Source organism: Aulostomus chinensis, chromosome 23 (genome assembly GCF_037954235.1).
Source record: "Aulostomus chinensis isolate RoL2024-O1b breed Wild chromosome 23, RoL_Achi_v1.0, whole genome shotgun sequence".
Taxonomy (NCBI): domain Eukaryota; kingdom Metazoa; phylum Chordata; class Actinopteri; order Syngnathiformes; family Aulostomidae; genus Aulostomus; species Aulostomus chinensis.
The window spans coordinates 11742058-11765556 of NC_141342.1; the positions used below are offsets into that span (position 1 = coordinate 11742058).

Below are 23499 nucleotides of genomic sequence, written 5' to 3' on the forward strand. Positions count from 1 at the left end.
GTCAACAGATGAGTCAATTCCCCAAAGAGGAAAGACAACATACCCCCTGTAAAAGAAGCAGGAGCTAAAACAATGCGCTATTGATAATAATGAAAAAAATTGGAATTTTTCTTTTACATAAAAATGACAGCATTCGTTTATTCAAGTTATTTAATGAGTTTTATTTGGTTTTCGATGATTCACGTTCTATATATTCATACTTACGTCCACCGGGGGGCGACAACGCGCCGTTTAGTAGCCTGCTGCCAAAGAGAAGAAGACGAGCGCTTCCGTGCTCCTCGCTACTGTTTACGTCCATTCAGCGAGCTTCGTTGCCCGCATCTCATGGGCATTTAACCGAACATCCTAGGCGACTAGATGGCCTTTGCTCTACCGGTGTGGTTGGCGGTGCAGGAGCAGCTCCTGGGACACGGAGGATCGGACGACTCTGATTCTCCGAGCTGTTTTGACGAATTCGACGATGAAACTTTGTTCCAGTTGTTCAACCTCAGTCGACCCTGCATCACTTTTATCACTGATACCGTCCGGATCCGTATGAAGAAAGTGGCTCTGAAGAAACCCGGCTTGTCCGTGGACGCCATGGTTATGGTAACACTGAACTACTACGCTCACGGACTCTCCGCGGCTGTGATCCTGCGGAGACTCGGACTGGCCCAGACTGACTGCCCCGCTATCATCTGCATGGTCTCAGGGGTCATCGCAGGCATGTCGGACCAGTTTATCTCTTTCCCTCTGACCCAGGAAGCCAGAGCAAATGTGGCTTCCAGTATTGAGGCACTCAGCGGGATCCCAGGGGTGCTGGGCATCCTGGCTCCGGCCCACTTCAAGATCAGAGCGTCGCCTTATGAGAAGGACACCTTCCGTTCCTTTGTTAACTCCATGGGTTACACGTCAGTGGTCAGCCAGATCATCTGTGACTCTGACAGCAACATACTGAGTGTTGAGAAGTGTTGTGTGGGCAGCACGTGCGAGCAGGACTTGTGGGACTCATCGTTCAAAGGACGAGAGATAGAGGACGAGCTGCACGGGCCGTACTGGGTCGTAGGTAATTCAAAATGCAGTGCGAACATGAAACAAGGGATCATGCACACTCACCGACTTCCTCAGCAATTAATTCAACAGCACTGGTGCTGCCGGCTTCCGCCATGTGTCCAAATGTTCGTATACAACAAGATAAAACACATGATTGTATCACTTTTTTAACTACACCCATTTAACGTGATTACAAACAGCAGTCTGTTGTTCGCTCACTCATGCAAATGCTTGACAAAAAGCTTGTAATGCACTGCTTGGACATAAAAGTAGTTGTTGTTGTTTTTTTTAATAATTGCTAATAATAGTGCATTATACAGACTTGACTTCAAAATAAAAAATAAATAAATAAATCCGCAAAGGCACCCACAACACGTACTGTAAGTTCGATCTTAAGGTTTTTCAGTTTCATGTTCAACTTCCAAGTTTTCGCTCTTCTGATTCTGTATTCATCAAATCTTCTTGTCTGTCTTCTAAAGGAGGCCGAGGCTACTTCTTAAGTAAACATGTCCTGACTCCTGTGTCTGATCCTGCAAATAAAAAGGAGCAGAACTTCAACGAGGCCCACGGCAAGATCCTCTATGTCATGCAGTCAACCCTTTGCTCCATGAAGACACGTTTCAAGTGCCTGATGCAACTTGGTTTTGCCCAAGAAGGCTCTCTGGCTAAAAAGTCCAACATTATAAAAGCGTGCAGCGTCCTGCACAACATTGCAAAGAAGTTCTCCGTTCCTCTCCCGCCTTCGCAGAGTAAAATTGAATGGATTAATCCCGGGAAGCAGCGTTCCGTGGCGGTAGAAATCAGCCCCGAGGCTCTGAAAGCCAGGCAGGATCTCATCGACGGTCACTTCTCCGATGAGTCCAGCGGTCAAGAGGACACACAGAGTAACAGTATCACAGAGGAGACAAAGCAGGAAGCGGATGAAGCTTCGCCAGAGTGACACTGAAACTGAATCAAAAACTAGTTTACAATGCAAACAGGACGAAGGAAGTTGCCGGTCTTGTTTAGGTTTTGTTTTGCTGTTCGTTTCTGTTAAAACAGTCAGTTCAGCCAGTTTTGTGTTATTAAAGATATTTTATTGTACAAATAGAAAATATTGTCTACCTCCATTTCTTATGGTTATTCTTTTTTAAACATTCTTTGGTCATCTGGAGTGTCATACCCTTGTGGGATGATAAAATAATACACATACACACACAGAAGAGGAAGAAATTAAGTTAAATAAAATTGTACCTTGACAGTAAATATGACTTAAATATATATTTTTTTTTTAATTTTGTACAGACAATTAAAAAAAAAGACAGCATTGACTTTGGGATTTAAAGGAGGATCTCAACTTTGACAACTATGCTAAGTTGCCCAGCAGCTGCCATTTGTTGTGCCAAGCTAAATAGCAGTCAAGTGCAAATAGGAGTAAATATTTTGTTGTCTGGCTTTGCTGAGAACGGCAAATAAGAATATTTCCAAAAAATGTGGAGAGTCCTCAAGTGCATAAATTATTGCAGTGCAGAGCTGACAAGCTTGTTAAGTCATTTTGGTTTTTAAAGGTATAGTTTGTAGGTCTTCTGAACAAGCTAGGAAATGCTAACTTTCTCAGCATGAGCCATAATCCAGAACTTAAGTTTGCCAGTGGATGTACATCTTAACACTAATATGGTGATAATCTTTGATTGACAGAATGAAATTGCTGAAATGTGTCAGAGTGGTAAGGTCGGTCTACTGCCCCCTTGTGCCAGAGTGACACACAATCACCAGCCGCTTCAGTTTTCCCCTCTATGAAACTCTCTCAGTGCAGTGGCGTTAACATATATCATGTTGTCGTTCTCATATATGTTCTCTTCAGTCGTGTCTGTCGCTAGACAGTCCATGATGCACTGGTGCAGGAACACATACTGGCACTGACAGGAGGGAGAGTTGTGGGTTATTTGAAAAGCAGAACTCAGGTGTCACGTGCAAATGAACGTGCTATTCTGGTAATCTTTGAATGCAGTAAACCGCAGTGGGCTAAAGCAGTTCCGTGATCAGTTTTACCTTCGTTTGCACCATGTACGGTCGCCTCAGTCTCATCTTGTGGACAAAGGTGTGGATGCCCACTTGTTTTTCTCTGTCTAACTGCTGAAGCAGCACATCCAAGGCAATAATGGTGCCCGTCCTCCCCACGCCGGCGCTACGAAAACACAAACACGAAACAGCAGTGATTAGATGGATCCGGTGCAGACTTCCTGTCTCAGTGGTTGGCTGTCATCAAGCTGTGATTCGGTACCTGCAGTGAACCACGGTGGGCGCTTCAGCTTCCTCTTGTTCTATGTGATGTCGCACCAGCTGTCTGAACTGGATGAGGATGTTGGTGCCCTGTGGGACTCCGTGATCGGGCCAGGCAGTGAAGTGGAAATGTTTCACTATCCTCTCCTCCGACGTGTCGCTCTGTACAGAGGAGTCAGAAAAGTCATAAACAAACCCACCAGTCAGGAGTTGTTGCTTGAATTTTAATTTGTTTCCGGTAGCTTCCATGACACTGAATATTAGTTTACTGGAGAAATAAGACACTTAAATACAGCACACAGTAAAACAGCATGTCTTATTTGTTACATGTAGCAAAAATTTACTTTTAATATTGATATGGAATAACTGGGTCACATGACATGGAATATGTTGAAGTAGATTGATATATTTTTTTGTATTAAAATATTATTCTAAAATACAAGACGGTACTAAAATGCAACTAAAATGGTCCATAGCAATGTTTTTCATAAAAAATATAAGAGGAGGTTTTTGTGTTAAAATATTGAACAATAGTGTTGTTTAGAACCCTTAAGTGTTGCTTTAATTTTTTTATTGCTCAGTGTCATTTCATATTTTTAAAATATTTGAAATTATTACTTGTGCTTTGACAGTTTGACATTCACTTTGTTTTGTGACTTGGAGGTATACTTATATTCGGCCTCATAAATGACATCACTGAGTTTTTAGGGATGTTACATACGTGTTTCATCCTAAATTCCCTCAGTGTCCAGTGCTGCTCTTCCTGTTCGGATACGAAGGTGACCACTAGCTCTCCATGAAGGCCAGGATGGCCGGGGGAAGGCCAGTAACACTCACACTTTGTCTAGAAAAAGGAAAATTTGGTTGAAAGTAGCTGTAGGACCAGCTAAAGGAGTGGATGTATCAGCCGTGTGAGGCAGCAAAAGAAGTATGAGAAATAATACAATCAAGTTTCTCTCAGCAGCTCACTCTGCAATTCTACTGCAATGTGGTGATAAAAACAATAAGACTCACCCGTCCTCCCTCGTTACAGTTTGTTACCATGACGATTCGTTTCACTCTTTGTTCCCAAATCATCCTCCAGAAATCATTGACTGTGGAGGGCAGAGGACCCTGGGTGGCAATGTACTCATGTGTGCTGTTGTAACCCTGAAGTACAATTGATAGGGATGACAATCCAGCCTAAGAACTTTAAATTAACAAGAAGCGGACGGTAATTGGTCGTCCTATTACATCATTGGTGCATGTCATTGTCTTCCATTTTGAACTGAAGAGCTATATCCAAAAATCAAACCAATTTTGATTCCAAACTCTCTTTGTGTTTCATCTGAAGCCTCCAACAGACTGTGAGATGTCGAAAACGTTTATAGCAAACTGTGAACTATGATTTGATTATGCAGACTGTTGACATGGCTACTGAATTGCCGGCTACACTGTGTCCATCACCATCAGTACAGAAGAGTTAAACGACATCAGCCCAGTTCTATTGTCGCTCTAGAGGTAGGAGGAGAAGATGACACCAGGCATGAACACAGTCATGGTATGAGCTGGACGGCACAACGTACAGGCCGCCACAACTCCACAACTTCCTATTCAGCCTCTATGTTAACCACCCGTTTGCTCACATTTAGCGCTCATTAGTTTGTCACTTCAAGCATGATGGTGCAGTCCTATTGGCTGGTTAGAAGACGTCGGTCATACCTACCGGAATGTAACTGGCATTGATGTAATCCGAAGTCACACTGAGATTCGATAGCTTCACTCGGCACCAGTCGTCTAGGGTGAAGAGAGGGAAGGTGCTTTTCCATTGCAGCAGCTGACACCAGGGGATGGATCTGGATCACTTGTTGAGTAACACTTACATGGAAGGACATTGGTGAAACGATTCCTCCGTCGGTTTTCAGGGAGATCTGCTATATTCCGTGTCTGTTCCATGCCAATCGGAGCCAGGCTCTATATAAAAGTTGGCAGATGACACAGCATGTGATTGTGACAAAACGTAATGTTCATGAAAGTGATCAGTACTCAAGATGAAGAAGCAGCATGTCAGCGCACCTCATACTCCAGGATGAATCCTCTGTGTTCGTCAGCGTTTAACTGGTTGAAGTGTTCTGGGAACTTTGCTACAGGAATAGATCTGAAAACACACACACACACACACACACACACACACACACACACACACACACACACACACACACACACAGTGTTACCAATGCATACTTATAATATGTAGTCCAAGTGATCATGCAGGCATATTTAAGCATAAATATTGACATTAATCCTAGATGCAATGTATTTTTTTTCATTAGCGGTCACTTATTCTTTAATTCTTGTCAGAATTTGCCTTAATTTGCGAATCAAACTATTATGACAATGATCAGCTGATAATGATGATAAGATGAACTTGATTAAACTTCAACTCACCTGGGTTTTTTTGCTGAACGTTTCACACCCCAAATAAATGACTTTTTTCTGCTGCAAGAAGTAAAGAAGAAGCTCACTGGTAGAAACCTTTTTTTGGGGGGGAAATAAGCTGAGTAGGGTCAGAATGAACACCGACCTGATAATATCTGGTCTTTTTAATAAAATGAAGACAGCCGCACAGATCAGGATAACAAAAAGCAGGACACTGAGTACCGATCCTGCAATGACTCCTGGAGGGAGTTAAATTCAGAATGAATATTTTGTGATATACAACAAAACAACAGTTTTATTAGTTTTATTGTCATTGGAATGATTTTTCTCATATAACCAACATGAAAACATGAAGATATTGTATTCTTGTCAGAGAAGTACATTGACTCACCCCTTGGATCAGTAGAGCATTGAAAAACATAAGGTTTATGATTCCTTACGCTCCCAGACAGTGACGTTAAAGACACTTTATATGTTCTTGCAGGTTGGAATCCAGATATTTTTAAATGCCGTTCCTCTTCAGCCTTCACCATGTAAGTTTCATCCGTCACATTCACCTCCACATCCGTCCACACACCGTCTGGTTTATCCCAGATAATAAAGATAGAGTAGGCCCCTGCCCAGCTCTCACAGTGGGCTCTTAAATCTGGAGGAGCTGAGGACCAACAAATTGAAAAAATGCCTTTATAATCAAAATGGGATGTAGGTTTCCAAATAGCATAGCAGCACTATATAAATACAGCAGAAACTAGAAGTGAAACAGAGTAAAAGAACTTACTGATTGTCAATATGTGGGAACACTGTACCTCATACGTGGAGTTATTTTCGTATATAAGAGACACAGTATACGTTGCACCAGCGTAGAGGCCAGTAAATGACACATTGCGACCTCCGGGACTCGTATTAGTTTGCGATCCATTAGAGGCTGTTGCACTTGAGAACAAGCCGTCAACTACTCCCTGGATGGATGAGTTAGTCACATGCCAGGCTACACTGGCGCAGTTAATGACTGAAATGGATGAGAAAAGAGTCTTTAAGGGTTAAGTAGAACTCAGTAGCATTTTAGATTTCATCAGAGAGAAGGCCTGACTATACCTGTCAATGTGGAGCCTGTAAACACAGTGCTGTTCAGTCCAGAGAACACTGTGATCAAGTTGAACGGGTACTCAGTTCCAGGTTGGAGACGACGGGCCGTGTGTGACACGATATCTGAGGATGGTTTAACTGTAACAGTTTCATCGTTAATTTGGAGAAAGTAGCTCCAGCTGTTGTCCATGTTCTCCCACACAAGTGTGACACTAGACTCAGAACGTTCAGTCACATTGACCAAAGCCACCATTGCAGGAACTGAAGAAAAGAGACCAAAAAAAAAAAAAAGAAAGCCTTAAATCAATTATTAAGGTTGTGCATAGTACATCGCACACAAGATGTATCAGATTTGTAATTCAAGTTAAAATCTTGAAGAAAAAAAACACAGCCGAACCTAAGTATGTCGTGTGAGTAAAAGACTATGGCAGGGCCAAATTTTAGTATGTGGGTTTATAGCTGTAATCACTGGCTTTTATTACTGGTCAATAAATCTTTTGCCCATTCTGAGCCCAAATCCTTTGAGCGAAGTGAAAGCGAGCATGTTTCAGCACAACAAGGGAGGTGCATGTGTGGATTTATCTCACTCCTTAAACTGGCTGTTGTATTCTTCTGAACTCAAATCTGTTTTCTGCATTTTTACTGTCGCGTTTAACTGCTGTGATTCAATCAATCTACTTCATTTCCTTCTGTTTAATTCATGGGTAGATTTTAAATTTAAAGTCATTTCTAAACCCTGACAGATTTCATAAGTAATTGCACTATTTATTGATTAAACTGTAAAATGCCTGACTTCAGATATATACTCAAATGTTACCTACCAGTTGCAGCATCAAATGAGAATCCAGTGCTGTTGACTCTCTCAAACACAGTGGTGAGAGTGAAACTATATTTCGTGCCAGCAGTGAGTGGAGACACCTCATATATAATGAACAACTTCGATGTAGAGATTCTGTCCTGGATTTCAATGCTTTGGTTTCCGTATTGTAGGATGTATGTTGACATCTTGTCAACCTTGTCCCACAACAGAGTAATACTGCTGGTATTTTGTGTCACCACTTCCACTTTCTTGACATTATCGGGAGCTGATAGAGGTGAAGGATACATGCATTTGATTTAGTGATTAAAAAATTCTGGCAACAATGAAATTTCTGTTAGCGAACCACTCCAACTTTTTGGGAAAAACATGGATTGTCACATTCCCCAGAGCCAGAAAAGACGATAAATACCCTTCTCTCCTCTGTGTCCATTAGAGACCAGCTGACCACTAGTTATAGTAGCTTAGTGAAATGAATGGTAGAGCGTAGGAAGTGTTAGCATACCTCTGCTGAAAATCTTCAAGTAGATAAGTTTCAGGATCTTGGTCTGTTCCCTGTTCCCAGGTCAACATTCTCTTTCTCATTTACCAAGTTAGCCAGTCGCTCCTCCAGTTGTCTACAAAATTTGACCGAAGTTTTAAGATTCTGTATCCACTGAGTGGGAACAGAAGTGTTTCTCACTGTCTGCTACTGAAACTGTAATTGCTCATAATAATAAACCACAATAAATGTTATACACAACTCCAGGTATATTAATGGAAGCAAAGACTTTTGAAAAAAAAAGTGTATTTAAAGATTTTTGACAGAGCTACGCTAACCTGCCCATCCACTACCATTCAAAGTGCTAAGCGAACTGGTGGTCAGCAGATTGCTGTGGTGCTCCCTCGTGCACACACGGGGGGGGGGGGGATTGTCTGTCTTTTATTCTGGCTATGAGGAGGACAACAAATAACTTTATTTCCCCTAAAAAAAAAGTTGCTGTGGCCAAATAATGACACATTATGAATTCAATCCTGTTAAACAACCCTGCCATGGCTCTTACCAGTGACTGCAGAGAGGCTCACTCCTCTGCTTCTGACGCCTTCAAAGACAGTGAAGAGAGTGAAATTGTATCTCGTCCCGTTCGTCAGGTTTGGGATGGTGTGGTGTACTTCAGGTCCTTGTGATGCAGTGATGTTTATGTCCTCTCCATTGAACACAAGTGTGTAGTTGAGGATGTCTTCCACTTTCCTCCACTGCAGAGTGATGCTAGTATCATTCTGACTGATGGATTTAAAGTCCTCAGCATCGAGAGGAGCTGGGAGGTAAAGAGACAAGAAAAAAAGAACTAAAACATTTTTAAGAATGATAGAGAGTAAAACATTTGGGTGGCACGGTGGTGCAGTGGTCAGCACTGTCACCTCACAGCAAGAAGGTTCCAGGTTCGAGTCCCGGCTCAGGCAGGGGATCTTTCTGTGTGGAGTCTCCATGTTCTCCCTGTTCCTGTGTGGGTTCTCTCTAGTACTCCAGCTTCCTCCCACAGTCCAAAACATGCAAATGGGAGTAGGCTAACTGGATACTCTAAATTGACCGTAGGTGTGAGTGTGAATGGTTTTCTGTCTCTATGTGTTGGTCCTGTGATGGACTGGTTACCTGTCCGCTGTGATCCCTACCTCACACCCAAAAGCTCCTGGGATAGACTCCAGCCCCCCCGCGACCCTTAAAAGGGCAAGTGTGAGAAAATGGATGGATGGATGGAGAGTAAAAATGTGTTGCGTTTGATTCCAGCAAGTTCTCACCCATAAATGAGCCAAATGTGTTTGTTACAGCAAAACTTCACACAAGATATTATTGTAGAACTGCATCATAACCTTACTGAGCAATAAAGAGGAAGGTCTCTTACCAGTGACTGCAGAGAGGCTCACTCCTCTGCTTCTGACGCCTTCAAAGACAGTGAAGAGAGTGAAATTGTATCTCGTCCCGCTCGTCAGGTTTGGGATGGTGTGGTGTACTTCAGGTCCTTGTGATGCAGTGATGTTTATGTCCTCTCCGTTGAACACAAGTGTGTAGTTGAGGATGTCTTCCACTTTCCTCCACTGCAGAGTGATGCTAGTATCATTCTGACTGATGGATTTAAAGTCCTCAGCATCGAGAGGAGCTGGGAGGTAAAGAGACAAGAAAAAAGAACTAAAACATTTTTAAGAATGATAGAGAGTAAAACATTTGGGTGGCACGGTGGTGCAGTGGTCAGCACTGTCACCTCACAGCAAGAAGGTTCCAGGTTCGAGTCCCGGCTCAGGCAGGGGATCTTTCTGTGTGGAGTCTCCATGTTCTCCCTGTTCCTGTGTGGGTTCTCTCTAGTACTCCAGCTTCTTCCCACAGTCCAAACATGCAAATGGGAGTAGGCTAACTGGATACTCTGAATTGACCGTAGGTGTGAGTGTGAATGGTTTTCTGTCTCTATGTGTTGGTCCTGCGATGGACTGGTTACCTGTCCAGTGTGATCCCTACCTCACACCCAAAAGCTCCTGGGATAGACTCCAGCCCCCCCGCGACCCTTAAAAGGGCAAGTGTGAGAAAATGGATGGATGGATGGAGAGTAAAAATGTGTCACGTTTGATTCCAGCAAGTTCTCACCCATAAATGAGCCAAATGTATTTGTTACAGCAAAACTTCACACAAGATATTATTGTAGAACTGCATCATAACCTTACTGAGCAATAAAGAGGAAGGTCTCTTACCAGTGACTGCAGAGAGGCTCACTCCTCTGCTTCTGACGCCTTCAAAGACAGTGAAGAGAGTGAAATTGTATCTCGTCCCGCTCGTCAGGTTTGGGATGGTGTGGTGTACTTCAGGTCCTTGTGATGCAGTGATGTTTATGTCCTCTCCATTGAACACAAGTGTGTAGTTGAGGATGTCTTCCACTTTCCTCCACTGCAGAGTGATGCTAGTATCATTCTGACTGATGGATTTAAAGTCCTCAGCATCGAGAGGAGCTGGGAGGTAAAGAGACAAGAAAAAAGAACTAAAACATTTTTAAGAATGATAGAGAGTAAAACATTTGGGTGGCACGGTGGTGCAGTGGTCAGCACTGTCACCTCACAGCAAGAAGGTTCCAGGTTCGAGTCCCGGCTCAGGCAGGGGATCTTTCTGTGTGGAGTCTGCATGTTCTCCCTGTTCCTGTGTGGGTTCTCTCTAGTACTCCAGCTTCCTCCCACAGTCCAAAACATGCAAATGGGAGTAGGCTAACTGGATACTCTGAATTGACCGTAGGTGTGAGTGTGAATGGTTTTCTGTCTCTATGTGTTGGTCCTGTGATGGACTGGTTACCTGTCCAGTGTGATCCCTACCTCACACCCAAAAGCTCCTGGGATAGACTCCAGCCCCCCCCCCCCCGACCCTTAACAGGGTAAGTGTGAGAAAATGGATGGATGGATGGAGAGTAAAAATGTGTTGCGTTTGATTCCAGCAAGTTCTCACCCATAAATGAGCCAAATGTGTTTGTTACAGCAAAACTTCACACAAGATATTATTGTAGAACTGCATCATAACCTTACTGAGCAATAAAGAGGAAGGTCTCTTACCAGTGACTGCAGAGAGGCTCACTCCTCTGCTTCTGACGCCTTCAAAGACAGTGAAGAGAGTGAAATTGTATCTCGTCCCGCTCGTCAGGTTTGGGATGGTGTGGTGTACTTCAGGTCCTTGTGATGCAGTGATGTTTATGTCCTCTCCGTTGAACACAAGTGTGTAGTTGAGGATGTCTTCCACTTTCCTCCACTGCAGAGTGATGCTAGTATCATTCTGACTGATGGATTTAAAGTCCTCAGCATCGAGAGGAGCTGGGAGGTAAAGAGACAAGAAAAAAGAACTAAAACATTTTTAAGAATGATAGAGAGTAAAACATTTGGGTGGCACGGTGGTGCAGTGGTCAGCACTGTCACCTCACAGCAAGAAGGTTCCAGGTTCGAGTCCCGGCTCAGGCAGGGGATCTTTCTGTGTGGAGTCTGCATGTTCTCCCTGTTCCTGTGTGGGTTCTCTCTAGTACTCCAGCTTCCTCCCACAGTCCAAAACATGCAAATGGGAGTAGGCTAACTGGATACTCTGAATTGACCGTAGGTGTGAGTGTGAATGGTTTTCTGTCTCTATGTGTTGGTCCTGTGATGGACTGGTTACCTGTCCAGTGTGATCCCTACCTCACACCCAAAAGCTCCTGGGATAGACTCCAGCCCCCCCCCCCCCGACCCTTAACAGGGTAAGTGTGAGAAAATGGATGGATGGATGGAGAGTAAAAATGTGTTGCGTTTGATTCCAGCAAGTTCTCACCCATAAATGAGCCAAATGTGTTTGTTACAGCAAAACTTCACACAAGATATTATTGTAGAACTGCATCATAACCTTACTGAGCAATAAAGAGGAAGGTCTCTTACCAGTGACTGCAGAGAGGCTCACTCCTCTGCTTCTGACGCCTTCAAAGACAGTGAAGAGAGTGAAATTGTATCTCGTCCCGCTCGTCAGGTTTGGGATGGTGTGGTGTACTTCAGGTCCTTGTGATGCAGTGATGTTTATGTCCTCTCCGTTGAACACAAGTGTGTAGTTGAGGATGTCTTCCACTTTCCTCCACTGCAGAGTGATGCTCGTATCATTCTGACTGATGGATTTGAACTCATTTGTATTTAACGGCACTGGAATATCAAGACAGATATGACAATGTTTCTAAATAGAAAGTTTAATATGGCTGATATTGATGTATATACATGCTGGCTATTACAAGTACAGGTGCAATTGAAGATGTCTTACCAGTGACAGCAAAAAATGTGTATCCACTGCTGTTACCTCCCTCAGATATGGTGAAGAGAGTGAAATTGTATTTTGTTCCAGGGCTCAGAGAGTCGGCTACATGTAGGACAGCAGGTCCTGCTTCTGATGCATTAATACTCTCTTCCTTCAAGCTGCCTTCTTGAAAGTACTGCAGAGAATACGTTGAGATAGCGGCAACCTTGTCCCACTTCAGAGTTACACTGCTCTCAGTTTGATTCAACACCATCACATTGACAACATTTCCAACAGCTGGAAAGACAAAGAGTTGACAGTTTTAAAATAAAAAAATTTCAAGCTAATTCCAAAGGACAGCGACGCATACTTACGTGGTTTTGTTGTTGTTGGTGTGGTTGTCATTGGTGGAGTGGTTTCTGGCACTGTTGTTTCGATGGTGTCTGGTACTGATGATGTTACTCTTTCTGTAGTTTGGGAGTCAGCACTCTAAAATATATTTTTTAAATGGTAGGAAAGACAATAAAAGAAAACTTAATTCACAATATACCAAATTCCTATCTGGCTCTACAATCATATCTCGCATTAATTTTATGCATTTCGAATCATAGCAGCATGTTCAAAACACAAACATCACAAACTTTTGACCTTTACATCCAATACGGTCCTCTAGGAGCCTTGAAAAAGTGATCTTTAAATGCAATTTTACACACATTTTACACATTTTACTTCTTGATCTAAATCTAAAGTATGCAAATAAATTACCAGACAAAAGGATTATTTTGACTCAATTGTCAAACACAGTGTGTGTGTGTGTGTGTGTGTGTGTTTGTGTGTGTGTGTGTGTGTGTGTGTGTGTGTGTGTGTGTGTGTGTGTGTGTGTGTTATTACATATAAAATACTGATATGAGTCACTTCCTCATTCATGTTCTTGTCTCTCAGAGGAAGTTGAGAGAAAATAGATTGTGGCTTCTGAGAAAAAATGTCATATTTCAAAACGCATAAAAGTCCATCTTCTTAATGTTGTGCTACAGTTTTCCCTTAAATGATTACATTCATGCATACTCAACACTGTGTCCTTAAATGATTACATTCATGCATACTCAACACTGTGTCCTTAAATGATTACATTCATGCATACTCAACACTGTGTCCTTAAATGATTACATTCATGCATACTCAACACTGTGTCCTTAAATGATTACATTCATGCATACTCAACACTGTGTCCTTAAATGATTACATTCATGCATACTCAACACTGCTGTCTAAACTGTGGTGCTTATCATGCATTGACTATCTCATTGGGGTTTGGACTAAAGAGTTTCCTTTTGTTGAGGCTGGCCTGAAACACAACCTAACAAACTATCTGCTCACTGTCAGAATGAAAGTTGAAAAGGACTTACCCAGAGTAGACTTAGTAAGATACACAGTGGCAAGTGGCTTGAGACGACTTTGAAAGATAAATTTTCCATTGTTAAGTTTGAGACATACTACAGACTTGCTGATAATCTTCGTTTTACAGTTCCAACACGGGCCTCTATTACCGGAGCTGCCACTGGAGTGTTGATTAAAAAAAACAAAAAAAACAACAATAGTTAAGTTAGGTGATGGACATCTTCAGGCTTCAACCCTTGACCAACTTGATCCAACCGGTGTTGTCTTTTAATTCTAAATCGCTTCCTCCTTTTTTGACCTCTGGTTTCAGTTCATATTTGTAAGGGAGTAAGTAAATAACTGCTTCTCCTTTTGGCCTTTACGAGCACTGGAACCTTTGCCCGCTTGTCACTTCCTTATTAACCGTATTTATGCACCAAACGTCACTCAAACGTGTGTGTTACATGTTTACTCATGGAAAAAGTTTAATATCACTTTTCTTGTGATTAACATGTTTCCAAAAGTCTCTGTGCCTATAAAAATAAAGTAAAATGAAAGCAAAGTAAATAGCAAAATAAAGTTTGTTTGTTTTTTTAATATCTGACAATCCAAGATAAAGCCTCCAAACACTGGAGATTTTTTTTAATCTATTATAAAATTGTTATTTTAATAATTTCTTGATGTAAAATGCCCAGTCCAGTTCAGTTACCAAAAGGATGGTTTTGCTCACCATTTCTTTGCTCTCTCTTATTTACAGGTATTTACAATTGAATAGCTTCCTTTTGGTTGAGACCTATGAGGAAGTGTTTACAGCACGCGCGACCAACACTTCTACAACAACAGAAAAATACAATGCCATTTATAACAATATTTTTTATAACGAAGCAAAGCTCAAAAATGTGTTGGGAAGTGATGTTATGAGGAAATACGGCGATGAAAGTTTCCATAAATGATTTCAATTTTCCACAAAACTTTACATTGAGCACATTTTCATGAACGCGTCACAATTGTCGGTTGGCTAAATGCAAATTTAAGTGTGAAATGCTGAATGCAAATGGAATCTACTTTTAATGAGTTTTTACAACAGCAAGTAGAGTTCTGTAAATGGTATAGATAAAACTATAGCACACAACAGTTGTACTGAATCTGTAGTCTAACAAGTTTTGCAAATATAGGGAGGAAAATGCTATCTCATCACAAATGTCAAGCAAATCTAATGCAATCCAAATCATACTCATTAGAATTATTTGCAATTTTTTTTCTAAGTTTTTTTACAGGCCCAGAGGAAAATAGGAGATCATGCTGTCATCAATGTCAGTGTAACACGAACAAAATATACATTCTGATACATTTCTATACAAATATTAGTTTGCCTCATCCTCTCCTGGGCTGATGCTGATACGCCCCTGCGTGTTTGTTGTGTGTGTGTTGTCGTTTAACTGTCGTGGTTACCTCCTGCATCTTCAACAGACTGTTGCATGCACCGATTGTGTTTTAACTGGTCGGCCTCTTTCCCACCACGTCTTTTACTTCTCCACAACATCCATTGACTTTCCATTCACTGTAGGTTTCATATCATGAGTGTCATGTTTGACAGTGCTCTAATGCAAAAATTAATGAAATTGCAAGAACAAGCATGATGTCAGCCTGTATTATTATCCATCCATCCATTTTCTTCAGCTTATTCCTTTTAGGGGTCACGGGGGGGCTGGAGCCTAACATGCAAACTCCACACAGAAAGATCCCGTGCCCGAGCTGGGACTTGAACCTGGAACCTTCTTGTTGTGAGGCAACAGTACTAACCACTGCACCACTGTGGCACCCTTTTATTTTATTTTACTGCTATTTATTTTATTTAATAAAACATTTTTTGCAAATATGTTGGACCAATTATTTTTTTGGACCTGCCCAAATTTCTTCATTCAAACAAAACACTGCTGCACAACTGTTATAACTAAGCAAACAGAATTATATTACCGTTTGTTTCCTATATGGCAATACTGAACATAATAATCTAAACCGTTTTGCCATCTAACCTGCCTGCTCCTTGGCACTCGTACTTTCAAAGCTATGGCCAAACATACTGTGGAATTTTTTTTTAGATAAGTCGTATATTCTTAATAATTGTTTCATGTATTGTATTATGGTTTCACCATGTGTGACCGTTTTTGTTTTGATGACTTCAGACGACGGTAGGTTGAGTTGATAATAAATTACGACCATCCACCCACTAGGCGGCGGTAGAGATTGACAAAGAGTGTAAATTAAATAAACGAGCTAACAGTGGGTGGGTTAGCTTGGTCGTTGTGTGTAAGATAAAGCCAGTCTCAGCGACCAGTCCTGGCAAACTGGACGATTTCCACTAACAAGTAAGTCGCAAAAGAGAAATGTAACAAAGTCCTGTAATAACGCTCACGCTAGTAATGTTGGTCAAGTGTTGTTAAGTTGATGGAAACGTCAGAAAGCTAACGACGCAGCCTACATTGATTGCATGTTAAGATGATATCAGTGGCTGTTTAAAGGAATTGTGGGGAGTTTGGGTTTTAGTTAGTTCGGCAGATATTGTCTGCAACGGTAGTATAAATAATTTCTACACGCGGAAATGTAATCTCATCATAACAGCTAGCAAAACATGCCAACGTATGCATAACCTTACGTTCACCTGGCGACAAATGTTACAACCTTCTTGAATGCTGTTCGCTTTATGTTGTCTTATGTCGCATGGCGACTGTCTGGCTGATGTTTTACCGAAGATGTTGAATTGCTCGCTAGTATATTGGGACGAAATATAAGCCTACCTACTTCGGAGGTCGTGTTAACAGATGCGTTGTAAACTAAACTAAGCTAAGCTAAGCTACCTGGCGGAGAAGGAATCATTTGGTAATGAAGTATTTATTTTTCTGGATTTTGTGCTCTGAGTGGACTTACTTTGGCTCCGATCAAGGCGAGCTGGTTATGTGTTTTTTGTTTTGTTTTGTTTGTTTGGTCTTTCAGACATGCTGTCCTCGGTGAGGCAAAGTTTCCACTCTGACAGCGAAGCGGACATAAACAGACTAATTAACGTGAAGCTCTCAGCATCCTACACCTACCTGGCTCTGGTAGGAAGCCTTTAACTATATTCACAGTTTTGACCAGCATTTGTCTTTGAAATGCATGTGGTCCCGCATTGATTTGTCACAAATCACAGCTATTTTGTCTTCATTCAGTCTCCTCTTCTCACTCGTTTACTGTCAAGTCTAAAAAATATATATAATTCCTCATCCCTTCAAGGGGATGTACTTTGACAGGAATGATGTTGCCTTGAAGAACTTCTCCAGTTTTTTCCTGGAGCGTTCAAGAAAGGAGCAGGAACAAGTGGAGAAGCTGCTGGAGTATCAGAACATGCGGGGAGGCTGTATTTTTTTCCAGACGATTGCAGTATGTATATCGTTGTAGGATTTTTTTTTCTCTTTTTGATTGGAATTTTTGTATGTTCATTTACTTTTATGTTGTAGAAACCAAGCAGAGGAGACTGGAAAGATGGTCTGGATGCAATGGCCTTCTCCCTTGACTACCAGAAGGGCTTAAACACAGTCTTGCTGCAAATACACCAAAAAGCTGGCAACCACACCGACCCTCATGTAAGTCTTGACTGTTATTAAGCTGCTTTCACATGTAAACTTCAGGCTCGCACTTAATTGGACGTAATCGACAGCATATGTTGGAGCGCAAATGTCCAAATCAAAGAGGCTGGACATTATATGGACTTATGCCCCACCGGCCCCAGAATACAGATTTACGTCTCTGAGAGGTCAGAGATTTCACAATAAGTGAGTAAGCAACGTGTGCTAAATTGGAAAATACAGAAACAGGACAAAAGCTGCATCCATTTGTGCAAGATTTAGGACTTTGTCAGCTTATTTAGAGGAAGCCTGCAACTCCTGAGGGTAGCTGGAACCCACATTTCATCATGACTACAAGAGTTCTCCTTTTGACTTTCTACAGATTTCCAGAGTTTGCTTGGTGATTGTTTATTTAGTTGTCCATAATTAATTGCCTGACCATATAACAGTGCTATATTAAAATTATATATTTGAAATTATTTTCTGCCGCATAATGATAGAGATATGGTCATTTTTATTATTTTAGATTTAACATGGTACTAACCAAACAGCAGTGTGGTGTTCTGGAAAGTTCTGAGACTGAGTCCCCCTCAGTGATTGATATTCCAGCATGGGGAACGTTCAGATTCAACCTAACAGTCTCTGCCCTCACAGACTCAATTGACAAGTCCTGAGGATTTACATTTGGGCTCAGCCAAACAGTTATCTCCACAAAGTTGCAAACAAGTTAAATAACTGAAGATAGAGTGTGAGAGAGAAGATTCAGGAGTTTGTGTCAGCGAGGGTTTTAATAAAAATCCTTTCAAAATTAAGGAATGCCAGCAAGTTTCTATGTAGTTTTTTGCCATGTACTTCCTCCTACACGTTTCTTCCCTCATTAACCATTTCCACGATTTTAGAACATGTCAGACTCAGACTGACATCTCCGGTTGTATGCTTCATGTGTGAAAGGTCAACAGTTTAAAATTGATGAAACATAGGAGACCTCAAAGGTGTTTGACTATGTGATGGTGAATATAAAAGTACCTTTTTTGTGAGTTTAAGATGCATTGGGCAACATCAATGTCAAAAATACATTTGTGGTTTTTATTAGTTTAATATTTCCAACTGTGTCCTATCTAATCAGTTATTTGATCTTCTATATAACATTGTTTTACAATCTGTGTCTGTTTGTAGTTTTGTGACTTCCTGGACAAGCACTTCGTTGCTGACAGCCATGACACCGTGAAGAAGCTGGGCGACTATGTTGGCAGCCTGACTCGCTTAGCCGCGTCAGAGACCCACGGCCCAATGGGAGAATACCTCTTTGACAAACACACTCTGTAGATGCCACAGCAGTGCAGTGAAAAAGCCCCTTTTTTTTTCCAAAGAGGGCGTAGACGCCTTACATTCTTGTCCGTTAAAGGAGTCTTGATATTTTGCATTGAACTCTAAATCCATTCATTAACTTTTATTACTGAAAAGGTTTACAATAAAATGGCAGAAATACCTCACATTTTCTCTTCTACCAGTGGAAAACTCCTACAACTATGGTGCAAATATTAATTAAAAAAAACTACCAAGTTTCTTGCTGTTGAAATAAATTTTAAAGTAGTCTGTTGAGTCAGGCGTCAATCATTCCAGCATGTCAAACTTTTAACCGTCCCTATTATTTTGGTAAAATACCAGCAAAGATTTTATTTTCCTATCTCTGAAGGAACACAAAATAAAGTCAACCTATGATTACAAGTCATTTCTGTTTGTGCTCTTTTCCTGGTCATAAGTTTGCAGTTTAGCCTTAATTGCCGAGATATTCCGTCAAGTCATCCGACCATCATGCAGCTTTAATACAGTCTGTCCTCAACTGAATGTCTCGTTCTCACCTAAAGAACATGGTAAAGATAACAGCGGGACTTTGCTTACTCATTCTTGGGTGGGAGCTTAATGTTTAACATCACCAGACAGCCTGCGGTTTTAAAACGTGGTCACATGGCTTTTTACTCAATTCTATGTTTCAACAAAGATAAGCTACAGTTAAAGAGGGACGTCACCGGCGCATCGCTCATCACAGACTTGAATTTGTTTGTGGAAAAAGACATTTTAGGGAATGGTCATTAAAATTGTCCTTGGTGGTAATTTTTTTTTTTATTTAAAAAGTGTGTAAACCCTGTAAATCATTTAGTTTAACTTTTAACGACCCAAAAGCAATAATAGTGAGAATTGAGAAAATAAAAGACCTGTGCTCTCAGATCACTATTGAAAAAAATGTGGATTGGTGCATCTCTGTTTTGAAGTAAACAATAGTTTGATTACCAAGCAAATGTTTGAGATAATAGTGCAACAACACGTCCTCTATACAAGAGGCGATTGGGAAGCAGTCGCTGGCTGTTGCATGTTGGACGGCAGCCGCTGAGTGTCCAGATGCAGCGGTGCAAATATGTGGCAACATGCCTGGGGGATTACTGTTCATCGTGCTCTAAATATTCATGGCTATGCGTTTCGTACAGTAAAATGGTAAAGTCAGCCGGGGAATATCCACTCTCAGTGAAAGTTAGATTGGCGATTGCCTGAGGGGATTAGTGAGGGCTTCGGGAAGCGCTACAATCTTCTCAGTCTAATGGATAAACACATCCTGGTCTCCCATGGGTCATCAATACAGTGAATTTTATAAGGAAATTCATCAATCAATTCATATGTATGATTTTAGTTGCTGGTTAAGAGGTTTAAGAAAAGGCTTTTTATTCAGATTCAGTCAGAGCCATAAAGCAACAGATGTGTGGTCAGCATTCTAATATTGGGAGGGGAGGAGGGGTGCGGTGGGCGGGGGATTAAATCACAACACTGCTCTAGTAATTTGCCAGAGCTTTAGCTTTGATGGAAACAGTCGGAGGGAGCCTGCCAGTCAAGAGTCAACGACGATGGGTGTGTGAGTGTCCGACGAGGGCAGCAGCACAAAAATATACTTTGAATTCAAGCTGCTCCTTGTTGTGAGGGAGTTAAAAAAGGAACATATCAACAGGTAAGATGATTATTGCACAAGCTTTGAAACGTTTCTGTTGTGATCAAGTGCAACTGCGACTCGCGGCAAAACCAGAACTGCTGGATGAATTTCTTTGTAAAAAAAATTTTTTTAAAGCACAGTTTATTAAATGATGTGTTGACTCTGATGTGAAGTGTTTGCATATTTTCCCTTTCAATTTCAACTGAGTAATTTTTTTTTTTTAATGACAAGGAAATTTCAGCTATTCATGTATATGACGACATGTTTTCATTGCATTCAGCATCATGTTGTACCTAAACGTTTTGCAAGAAGAAAATTGTGAAAAGCTCATGCAAATTTAGTTCAGTCTAAATTGTGTGTGGGGGTTGGAATGAAAATATTGTAGGGTTTCTTCCCCTCCACTGGCCATTATTCTAGACAGGTCTGAAGCAGAGTATAGACGAGGACATTTGAGTCAGGAGACCAACTCCTATTTTTCTAAGCTCTCTGGGATCTGGGGGCCTGGATTAATATTGAAGCAGTTAAATCCAGTTTCGTGCAGAGACGGTGACGAGAGCAAAAAGCAAAGAGAAAAATGGGGATGGGACAAATGGGGGGGGGGGGGTAAACATGTGGGTCCTGGGGTGGGGGGGAAGCAGAAAGAATGAGAGTAACAGAGGGATTAGGGTCAGCTATGTTGAGCTCCTGGCTTAGAGATGTCCTGTGCTCTTACACTGTACTGTGACAGAGACAAGGGAGGATAACACAATATACATGTGAAGCTCTCAGTGGTAACACATTGGAAATAACTGTACTGATTCTGCTGTTTTGATAGGAGACATGAGGTTGGTCAGTGTGGGAGTTCGGCCCCGGAGGGCTGCGGAACCATCCGAACCAGAAGCAGGGGAAGCAACGGAGCCAGCACATCATGAGCACATCCACCCAGAACACCACGAGCATTCCCATCCAGAGCATCACCCTGGCCACGATTACAACCACATGAAGGACAAGTTCATGAATGAGATTAGCCGACTGTCCAGTGAGCACCTAAGAATTCAAAATAGCATCGTCAGGAAAACATTGTGATTTAATTGTTAAACTAATAAGAAATTATGGTTATTATTTGAAATGCTATTGAGTTAGATTTTCCAGTTTAGTCTAAGAGTGTCCAAATCTTTTCCCTTCGAGGGCCAAAAGAGCCGGCCATGTGTATTTAGCTTGAAGCTAAGGGCAACTGACAGCTAACACGAGTTAGTGCAACAAAAACTGCCAAAACCTAAAGTTTACAAACTCTCAAATTCCCTGTCTTTTAGGAACCAGCAGTGTTCAACCAGCTAGTGAATTCAGTTGCATCATTCATGGTACCAACAAAGTAGAAGTGCTTTAGTTTGTTTTTATCTCATCTCAAAGTGTTTGTGGATTACTGATCATACTCTGGGGAAAGAAAATATGGGTTTTACCACATGGTATACTTGAGATTTTGTAAAAAAAAATTATTTTTTTTTTGGGGTGGGGTGGGAGCTGTAGCTGCTGTTAGCCATCAGTAGCCATTAGCTTCAAGCTTAACATTAGTGTCTTGGTGAGCTCCAGACAGCTAATTGTGAAAAAAATTGAAAGACAAGTAAGGGCTGCTTTATCAGTAGATACTGAGTGGCAAAGTGTCCCTCTGTTGCCTGATCAAATGAAAAACCAAGTTTTCCCTTCGTCTACTGCAGAGGCACTGTGAGCGTTGCAGTGCTGTTGGTGTGGTGTCGGCTATTGTACAGTGACACTTCAAACCGGCAGTGTGTTATTAACTGATTATGGAGAAGGGTGTTGCTCAGCTAACCGCCCCCTGATAAACGAGTTGCTGTGGGATCCAAATGAACTAAACAGTCCCTGGTCCATTTTTAGGACAACCAATGTTTTTGTTTTTGTTTTGTTTTTTCAGTATCATGCATTAAACCTTCAGATCTGTTTTCAAGCTTTGAAAACGTGCTCACAGACTGAACTGCTTCAGATTACAGGAGTAAACTGACTTATCAAAGTGGATGTTTTGATGATGTAATCCCAAGATGTGAAAGATTTAAATCCTCTGGAACATTCTGATAAATTCTCTGTCAGAGCCTCTACAAAGCCCCTGATATGAGGGTTGTGTTTAAGAGTAGACAGCGACCAATATTTCAGGGTCAGTGTTTATTTCGTCCATGTGCTGATACTAAAACTATTGTTTTTTTGTGTTTTTTTTTTTGTTTTGTTTTTGTTGTACCCTTCAAATAATTCTAAAAAGATGCAGTTTCAAATTTGGACAATAAAGTTTATTTTAAAACTGCCTCCATTACATATCTTTGTCAGAACTTTTCCAGGGATCATTGTAAAAGGAATATTGGCTGATATATATTGATTTTAGACTATTTACGCCCTATTGGTACCAGCCTCAAGCCCCTTCAAGATGAGATCCAAATACAATTGGATACTCAAGATTTTTTTTTTCTGCCATAATAATTGTAGTCACTGTGTGCACAATGAATTTAATTTCTTATGTTGCAGTTCCCATGTGGGCAGTGGCGGCCATTGTTGTGCTGGTCCTGGTTTTGGTGGCGTGCTTCATCTTCTGTGTTTTCAAAAAATGTTTCGCGAAAAAGAAAAAGCCAAAGAAAGTCCGGGAGGGGAAAACGGGTCGCCGCAGAAAGACGAAGGAAGGCGAAGGAGAGGCTGGAGAGAAGGTACAATAAGATGTGATAAATGATGGAGGCGCTATCTTACCTGACCTTAACCCCTCAGGATGAATATTTGTTTTTCTGGTGAATCTCGTAGGAGGGGGAGGTGAAGAAGGAAGGTGAGGAAGAGGAGAAGGAACAGGAAAAGCTGGGGAAGCTGGAGTTCTCCTTAGACTACAACTTCACAGACTGTCAGGTAGGTCTTCATCTTTTTTCCCTTTAGTGCAAAAAAAATCATCAAAAAAAACAAACAAACAACAAAGTAAATAATTAAGGAGTAATAATCAATTTCAACTATAAAAATTCAACATTTTAAACATTTTACAGAGAATTGGCCATCACATCAATACTGAAATATTTTAAAAATCTGTCAATCCCAGTGATGAGCTGATATTGTCACGCATCCCTTTGTCACACCATATTTGGAGACCGACATTTTTGATTTATAACCGTTCACAACAACACGTGCAACCCATACTGATAAATGCTTGTGTGAA

General features: G+C 41.3%; 4 protein-coding genes across 8 annotated transcripts in view; 3 read left to right on the forward strand and 1 right to left on the reverse strand.

Annotated features, from left to right (window-relative positions):
* On the forward strand, positions 1-2175 carry LOC147239557 (putative nuclease HARBI1). Its single transcript, XM_086195881.1, has 2 exons — positions 1-1045; positions 1512-2175. The coding sequence occupies exons 1-2, from the start codon at positions 358-360 to the stop codon at positions 1970-1972; spliced, it is 1149 nt and encodes a 382-aa protein (XP_086052007.1). The 5' UTR covers positions 1-357; the 3' UTR covers positions 1973-2175.
* LOC147239558 (receptor-type tyrosine-protein phosphatase H-like) overlaps positions 2014-23499 on the reverse strand; it is a 23745-nt gene continuing 2259 nt past the window's right edge. The window contains exons 2-24 of one of the 3 annotated variants that reach the window (XM_086195874.1): positions 23049-23219; positions 13772-13923; positions 12740-12854; positions 12393-12662; positions 12023-12277; positions 11180-11434; positions 10337-10591; positions 9499-9753; positions 8659-8913; positions 7620-7883; positions 6808-7059; positions 6491-6721; positions 6104-6367; positions 5858-5951; positions 5722-5772; positions 5350-5431; positions 5157-5247; positions 5000-5070; positions 4309-4443; positions 4016-4138; positions 3296-3456; positions 3064-3199; positions 2015-2930 (exon numbers count right to left, since the gene is read on the reverse strand). In XM_086195874.1, the coding sequence (XP_086052000.1) occupies positions 2793-2930; positions 3064-3199; positions 3296-3456; positions 4016-4138; positions 4309-4443; positions 5000-5070; positions 5157-5247; positions 5350-5431; positions 5722-5772; positions 5858-5951; positions 6104-6367; positions 6491-6721; positions 6808-7059; positions 7620-7883; positions 8659-8913; positions 9499-9753; positions 10337-10591; positions 11180-11434; positions 12023-12277; positions 12393-12662; positions 12740-12854; positions 13772-13840 (3822 nt within the window). In that variant the 5' untranslated portion in view covers positions 13841-13923; positions 23049-23219 and the 3' untranslated portion in view covers positions 2015-2792. Of the gene's footprint in view, positions 2931-3063; positions 3200-3295; positions 3457-4015; positions 4139-4308; positions 4444-4999; positions 5071-5156; positions 5248-5349; positions 5432-5721; positions 5773-5857; positions 5952-6103; positions 6368-6490; positions 6722-6807; positions 7060-7619; positions 7884-8658; positions 8914-9498; positions 9754-10336; positions 10592-11179; positions 11435-12022; positions 12278-12392; positions 12663-12739; positions 12855-13771; positions 14140-23048; positions 23220-23499 lie in introns of those variants that run through there. The other 2 variants (XM_086195875.1, XM_086195876.1) reach the window with 2 other exon arrangements.
* On the forward strand, positions 15982-19076 carry LOC147239559 (ferritin, lower subunit). Of its 2 annotated transcripts, none has more exons than XM_086194999.1 (5): positions 15982-16111; positions 16737-16840; positions 17013-17159; positions 17237-17362; positions 18521-19076. In XM_086194999.1, exons 2-5 carry the CDS (start codon positions 16739-16741, stop codon positions 18668-18670), a joined length of 525 nt encoding a protein of 174 aa, XP_086051125.1. In that variant the 5' UTR covers positions 15982-16111; positions 16737-16738; the 3' UTR covers positions 18671-19076. The 2 variants fall into 2 exon arrangements, with proteins under 2 accessions (XP_086051125.1, XP_086051126.1); XM_086195000.1 differs by lacking the exon at positions 15982-16111 and adding an exon at positions 16177-16622.
* syt5b (synaptotagmin Vb) overlaps positions 20193-23499 on the forward strand; it is a 4854-nt gene continuing 1547 nt past the window's right edge. For both annotated transcript variants that reach the window (XM_086195879.1, XM_086195880.1), the window contains exons 1-4: positions 20193-20342; positions 21139-21342; positions 22833-23008; positions 23100-23198. In XM_086195879.1, coding sequence (XP_086052005.1) covers positions 21144-21342; positions 22833-23008; positions 23100-23198 — 474 coding nt within the window. In that variant the 5' untranslated portion in view covers positions 20193-20342; positions 21139-21143. The remainder of the gene's footprint in view (positions 20343-21138; positions 21343-22832; positions 23009-23099; positions 23199-23499) is intronic.